This window comes from Crocuta crocuta, unplaced genomic scaffold, assembly GCF_008692635.1.
Source record: "Crocuta crocuta isolate KB4526 unplaced genomic scaffold, BGI_CrCroc_1.0 scaffold2720, whole genome shotgun sequence".
Classification (NCBI taxonomy): domain Eukaryota; kingdom Metazoa; phylum Chordata; class Mammalia; order Carnivora; family Hyaenidae; genus Crocuta; species Crocuta crocuta.
The window spans coordinates 1-6,734 of NW_027531055.1; the positions used below are offsets into that span (position 1 = coordinate 1).

The 6,734-nt window shown below is 65.7% G+C and overlaps 1 protein-coding gene across 1 annotated transcript; it reads right to left on the reverse strand.

Annotated features, from left to right (window-relative positions):
* Positions 1–1,114: 1,114 nt before the first annotated feature.
* Positions 1,115–6,383, reverse strand: UAP1L1 (UDP-N-acetylglucosamine pyrophosphorylase 1 like 1). Its single transcript, XM_077771015.1, has 8 exons — positions 5,903–6,383; positions 5,504–5,679; positions 5,026–5,198; positions 4,774–4,967; positions 4,212–4,352; positions 3,485–3,670; positions 2,926–2,992; positions 1,115–2,509 (listed from the first exon to the last, which is right to left on the reverse strand). Exons 1-8 carry the CDS (start codon positions 6,016–6,018, stop codon positions 2,426–2,428), a joined length of 1,137 nt encoding a protein of 378 aa, XP_077627141.1. The 5' UTR covers positions 6,019–6,383; the 3' UTR covers positions 1,115–2,425.
* Positions 6,384–6,734: the final 351 nt, after the last annotated feature.

Sequence of the window (6,734 nt, forward strand, 5' to 3'; positions counted from 1 at the left end):
GGGGGCGAGCCCCGCTCCGGGCCGGGCCCCTCCGGGCAGCCCGCCGCCGCCGCCCGCCGCCCTGGGGCAGCCCTCGGCGGTGTGCGAAGGGCCCCCCGGTGTGTGCGGCTCCCGCTCAGCGCCTCGGCTTGTCTGAAGCTGCCCCCAGAAAGACCCTCCCGCTCTCCGGCCCCCCTTGCTCGTCCGGGGGTCATCCCGGGGCCCCTGCGGGTCTGTCCCCACTGGGCGCTGGTGCCCGCGGTGCCCTGGTGCTTCCGTCCGTCCGCAGGCCGACAGCGGGGACAGGTGGTATCCGGAGGCCGGGTCACCAGGCCCTCCCGCCGAGGGTTCGGGGTCCCCCCTGGAGAGCTGGGGGGGCTGCGGCGGGGGGGGGGGGGGTTNGGCTCACCCCCGGGGAGCCTGACTCACTAGGTCGTCCCTGGCCTCCCGAGACCCTGGCGTAGAGCTGGGTGGGAGCCTGAGGGGATTCAGGGGTCGCCCAGAGCAGGTGAGGGCTCGGTTATGGACTCCTGCCCTCCTGCGTGGACGGAGCTGGGAACCCGGGTGCGTTCGCAGCAGCCGCCGGCGTCAGAAACCGCGGTGGCCGGGCCAGGCCTGGATCACAGCATCCTGCGTTTACTGGGAGTCAGCACACTCAGGAGACAGTCTTTCAAAAGCCACCGGTTTCCTTAGCGGTTGTCCGGGGAGGGCCGGTGTTGAGGGGGCCGTCCTGCCTCCTGAGGGCAGGGTGCCCGCAACCTGGGACCATGACCTCCGGTCCCACCCCTGTTCCTCAGTTGGTGACTCCTAGGATCCCATAAGCTGCCAACCCTGCGGGAAAGCCTCGGTGAAGGCTCCCCCCCCGGGATCTCCTGGGAAGCTGTGATTACTTTAAAATCAACGGTGTCTTTCAATGCAAGCGGTCTCGACGCCTGGGTGGCTCGGTCGTTGAGTGTCGACTTCAGCTCAGGGCATGATCTCAAGGTTCGCGAGGGTTCGAGCCCGTCATCAGGCTCTGTGCTGACAGCTCAGAGCCTCGAGCCTGTTTCCGATTCTGCGTTTCCCTGTCTCTCTGCCCCTCCCCTGCTCATGCTGTTTGTCTCTGTCTCAATAATAATAAACATTAAGAAAAAAATAAAGGCAGGCGGTTTCAATAGTTTACCCAACTCGTGCAAGTGAGAGGTTGTAGGGTTGTTGGGCTGTGGCGGTGAGGAGGAGCAGCTGTGGGCAGGACCCTGGACCTGGGCCCCCAGCTGGGCTGACCCTCCTCTGTCCCTCTGCTTGTGCCGGAGCAGCTGAGAGAAGGGCCGTAAGGCACACGGTTCAATTCTGAGGTCTGCAAAGGGCTGGCACAGCCTGGCTGGAGGCAGAGTCCTGCTCTGGGCGTGGCCCTGACCCTGCTGTCATGCCCAGGTCAGGGCTGTGTGCGCGAGGACACACATCCACCCTCCACTGGCCAGCTACAAGCCACTGGAGGGATCGGTGGCCTCTGACCCCCCCCGGCCAGGTAACATCCTTGCCCTGGGGAAACCAGCTTCCGTGGGGGAACGGGAGTAGGTGGCCTGGCGGAGTGGCAGGCTGCATTCCACGCCACTCTTCACGTCAGCGGGCAGGTAGGCGCCCCCCGTGTCGCTTCCAGAGAGGAGAGCAGGCCCTGGGGTCGCAGGAGCACACCAGGGCCAGCGGTTTTCCGCAGCCTCCGTGGGGCCTCGTGGGTGCCGTGTGGGGGGACCACGGCCCCGTACGTCGAGTCGGTGTCTCCCTCCAGAGAGCACGGGAAGCGTGAGCACCAAGATCGGTCAGAAGCCACTGGCAAGCTGCTCGGAGGAAGGCGCTCCCCGGCTGCTTGTATTTCAGCCTAATTAGCCACCACGTGTGGCCATCGCAGCGGGTCCCACTGGTTCTTGCAGAAAAGACCTAAAATGTGGCGCCTGAGCCAACGGGAGACCTGGCCGAGGAGCCGAGCCTCCAAGGCACGTTGAGAGAATTCGGCGTCAGCTGCGCAGGCTGCGCGTGGGGGGGGGGAGGTGGGGGGAGCTGGAGGGCCAGGCTGTCACAGCCGCACCCTCCCCAGCCTCGCGCCAGACGCGGTTTCAGCTGCTGGAGAGAGAGGGAGCCGCACCTTTGGACAGGTCACCCTGCGGGGGACGGACACCGTCCCCTCCTCTCGCCGCCTCTGGCATCTGCAGAAAAGCCGCAGCCTGGAGTGGCCGGCGCTCCCCACCACGCGGATCTGGCCGGAGGGCCAGGCGGCGCCGGCGTCCTCAGGTCTCCGCCCGGAGCAGGCCTGCTGCCCTCCCGGAGGGCGCTGCGCCGCTGCCTCCCGCCCAGACCCCACAGCCAGGAGCACAGCCACAGAGCCCTGTTTGGTCACTTGGGTCCCCGGGAACGATGAAGGGAGTGGCACGACCGCTTGCACCCTGGGGTTGCCAGTCCGAAGAGCAAGTCAGGGCTGCAGAGCCCTGGCCCGGGTCTCATCCAGGATGAGCGGGGACTGGAACTCCCGGCCTTGCAGATATACTTCCAGACCCTGGAAACGAGGATGTCATTAAAGCCCCACGTTCACCTCCGTCCCCAGGTGGGGTCCACATTCTGCCTTGAGCCAGTGTGGGGCAGGGCCAGAGACCCTTCCAGCACCAAGGTCGGCTGCCTCTTGCAGACCCAGGGTCTCTCAAGCCCAGCTCTTCTCAAAGGGCAGGAGTCAGCACTCCTTCCTTGCCAGGCTCCCACGAGGTCTGGCGGATCCCTAGGCTCTGACCTCACCTGACATCCTCCCGATTCCTCACCCACCCCACGTCCCAGAAGATCCTCTGCACCTTAAGAGCGGTTTTTCTCTTCGGTAACGTGAGCAGAGCAGACTTCCCGCCGCAGCACGCACCGCTCCGTAGCCCTCCTCCCGATCCTGCGCCCTGACCCCCAGAAAAGCCCTGAATGAGTTGGTCTCACCTCTCCAGAGTACGACACCAAGGGCGAGATCTCACAGATGGCGGGAGGCTCTCCAGCGCTGGGCAAGCTGTGGGAGCCCGTGTGTCAGCACCTACGCGGCACGGCGCGCGCCCGGGGCTGGCCGTGCCTGGCCCAGCTCCCAAAGATCTCAGCACCACCACCCCCTTGCACCTCCAGACCCTCAGCAAATTGCCCGTCCGAGTAATCGGCTCTAATTTGGACCGGAAGACGCCCCCTCAGCGTGCAGGCATCCCACACAGAGCCCGGGCAGAGAGATTTAGGTGGTGGCCACGTCCTTTTCCAGTCCTGAAAAGTGACCTGCATTGCTGTTTTCCAAATGTCAAGCCTAGATCTTGGCTTCAGAGTTTATAAGGCCCTCAGAAGACCTCGAGGCGTTAGGCTCAAAGCTGCAGGCAGTCGCTACAGCTGGGCAGGGCGCGTGGCCACCCGCTCCAGTCCCCAGCGCAGCTCAGACAGCAGCGGAGCCGGCGAGGCCCCGGGGCGGGGAGCCGGACCTGGACCCCTGTCCTCTGGGGGGCACGCTCAGGTGCACACTCACCTGCGCAGCTCAGGGAGCCGGGCCCCACACGCATCCAGGAAGCGGGCGCCGGCGCGCAGGGCCCAGCGGTAATGCTGTAGGAGAAGAGCGCGCCGCGCCGTGTCGGGCGTGTCCCTGGCGGCAGAGGCAGCATTCTTCAGGGGAGAGAACTCCTCCTCCCGAGGCACTTCAAAGGCCACAAAGTTCCTGCGTGGACGACGGCCAGTGACTGGGTGTCCCGGCCCAGAGGCCCTGGTCCCTGGCAGGCGAAGGCTGCACCAGGGGTTACGATGACCAAGCGGTGGTCTGGAGGCCCCCCGAGGTACTGCGTGTGTCTTTGTCCCTGAGATCCCTGGGGCTGCCTGAGGCCCCTCTGTTCCCACCAGCCAAACCCACAGACCCTGAGACCCCAGAGCGAGGGCCGAGCCCCCTGGGAGCCCCCCAGCCACCGGCCCAGAAACAGCCTCTAACCCCTGGCCAGGAACAGACGGAGGGCTCAGGAGTGGCAGGGGTGGCCCCCAGAGCGCACAGCGCCAAAGCCTCAGGTTCCCCGACGCTGCCGTGCTCACATTGCAGAGGCTGCTCCTCCCCCCCTCCCTGAGCCTGCCTCCAGCCCCCAGCGCCCCACTGCAAGGGTGCACTCCCACTGTCCCCCCCGAGCCCCCACTTCCCCGCCCAGCTAGGTCTCGGAACCCACCACCAAAACAAGGGGAGGGGAGAAAAAAAATTAACGACTTCCGCCACTAACTTAGCAAACTGGAACACATCAAACACAAACTTCTCCATCTTTATCCCGTTCGGTTTTAGCGGCTTTACCAGATTTCCCTCCTCATCCACGTACGGGACCTTCTTCACAGCCACATGTGGCTTCAGCAAAGGCTCAAAGTCACTGCGGGGACGGGAGAACAACAGAAGGAAAAGCGCAGCTCAGACAGGACACCCCCGGGAGCCCCAGCCCCACCTCTCCGCACACCTGGCCGGGCGGCACGGGCTGACACACGGACACTGCAGGGTACAGGAACCCGGGGCGCTGAGCCCTGTCTCGGGAAGGGCCTGGGCACCCTCTTGCACTCCTCCGCCCGAGAGCCACTGGTGCCATCGGCCACGACCCGCCCCGGTGAAGCGGCAGCTGGCAAGCCGCAGGGCAGAGGTGGAGCCTGAGGGCACCGGCCACCTTACAGGAGGAAGAGCAGGCCAACTGGGCCCCGGGGGCCGCTGGCCGGTTTAAATGCGCCCCGACCCACAGGCGGGCCCCGGCGGCAGCCCCGCTCGGCTCGGGCCCGGCCCCCTCGGGCCCCTCCTGAGCACACCTGACCACCATCTGGAGGAAGCCTCGAGTGAAGAAGTGGTTGCAGATGTTGCCCAGGCTGTAGAGCAGGCTCCCATCGGGCCCGCGGAGCTGTGCGGTCTCGGGGCTGATCTCGCTGTACTCCACCACCCGCGGGACTCCGTCCAGCTGGCACACCACTCCCACCGGCTCCTCGGGCGAGGCCTTCTCCACCACCTGCGGCCGCGGCAGAGGCCGGAAAGGCTGGCTGGGGCAGGGCCAGGTGGTCNCTCACCTTGGCGCCACAGTCGGCCCCGCGCAGCACACAAAAGCCGATGAAGACCGGGTCGGCCAGCCGCACGAGGATGTTGTCCACACAGTACACGTGCACAAACTCCACGCCCCGGCGCTCCATGTCCTCTAGAATCTGGTGGTCTGACAGTGCAGAGTACAGTCCTCCGTTGCCGTCTGCCAAGGGGGAGAAGGACCAGTCCCGGGGGGGTTCAGCCGCCTAGTCCAGAGCCTGAGGGAGGCAGGGGAGGCCCCTGGGCCTGGACCTTGGACCTGAGGCAGCTCTGTGTCACTATCCAAGTAGCCCTGTGGCTGTGTCACGGGACACAGGAGAATCAAGGTCCAGAGAGGAGAGGCCGCTCACCCAGGGCCACACAGCCTCCTAGCATAACATTCTGTCCTCCTCCGCAGCCCTCCTGACTTCTACTTACCTCCTCGTTCCAGACCGGGCAGCACTTCCCTGGCTCAGGGGTGGGGCATACCTGGGGCCATGGCGACCTTGTCTTTCTGCTCCAGGATGGCCCTGCCGTCGAAGGTCACAGCAGGCAGCATGCGCTGCTCAAACATGATCACGTTGTCGGGGTCCAGCTGGAAGAAGCCGTGCTCCTTGAAGAACTTGGTGGTGGGCTCCAGCGTGAACTCACTCGTCATGATGTACCTGCACGGAGACAAGCGAGGCTGAGCAGCCCCTTTGAAGGGCCCCGCCCCTCCGGGATACCGGGCTCTGACAGGCGCTGGCCTTGGAGTCCGGTCTGGGGCTGAGGTCAGGCCTCAGTCTGGCCGGGGCTGGGGCTGGGGCTCAAGTGTTGGTGTGGGGCAGAGCTGATGCCACGTGGGCAGGGGGAGCATCCCGGGGACAAGGTAAGGCAGGAAAGGCCCACCAGGGTACGGTGCACTGGGTCCCATGGCGCTCGCCCGCCAGCTGCTGCACCCGCTGAATCCGTTCTGCCTGCAGCTGATACAGGGTCTTCTGGCTGGGCAGCCCCACCTGATACATGCCTTTGGGGTAGGTCACGCCCAGGCGAGTGCCCTGCCCACCAGCCAGCAGCAGCACCGCAACCTTGCTCAGGGCGATCTGGTGGAAACCTGGGGGCAGAGGGTACCATGAGGGGTCACCCCTTCACTTTACAGCAAGCCGGACACGTGCCTAGGACTCTAAGACTTCTGACAGCCACGGAACAGAGATTTCCAAAGAACATTCCGATCTCACGCGGGCCAGGGCCCCATCCATATCCGACATGGTCCAGGCCCATCAGGCAGGGCTCCTGACGCGTCCTCCAGAGTTGACTCCCCATCTGGGCCCTTCAGAGGCAACACCAGGTCAGCCTGGTCAGAGCAGTTTGGTGGGGGCCCTGGGGCGGGCTTCCAGGAGCGCCTGCCTCACCCGTGAGGCCAAGAATGCACCTGGGCCTGCGCAGCTGGCCATCCGGGTGGCGCCTTCACGCAGCGCTCGAGGGGAAGCTGCCTGGGGGCGGCTGCCCCCTTCGCAGCGTCGGGCGCCCCACACCTGAGTCGCGAGCGGGCGTGTGAGAGGAGACTCCACCCAGGAACGAGCACNGCGGAGGCGGTGTTTGCCTTGCCCACCACTCCTGGCGGCGGGGCTGGGGAGGGTGGAGCCAGATCCGTAGGGTCAGCCGTGTGGACGCCGCCAGGGCCTCCCCAGAGGGCCGCCCTTCGTCCTTCGCATTGTCGTGTAACCACAAGGGCCCAGGA

What these genes read in the sequence shown, in the direction of transcription:
- UAP1L1 (XM_077771015.1), bottom strand. Translation starts at nt 6,018, where the DNA reads ATGTATCAGGTGGGGCTGCCCAGCCAGAAGACCCTGTATCAGCTGCAG. An exon ending in GATGTGTTCCAGTTTGCTAA is followed by an intron (nt 3,671 to 4,211) that starts GTTAGTGGCGGA and finishes TCGTCCACGCAG; the next exon opens with GAACTTTGTGGCCTTTGAAG. An exon ending in TGGTGTCGTACTCTGGAGAG is followed by an intron (nt 2,510 to 2,925) that starts GTGAGACCAACT and finishes CCTCGTTTCCAG; the next exon opens with GGTCTGGAAGTATATCTGCA.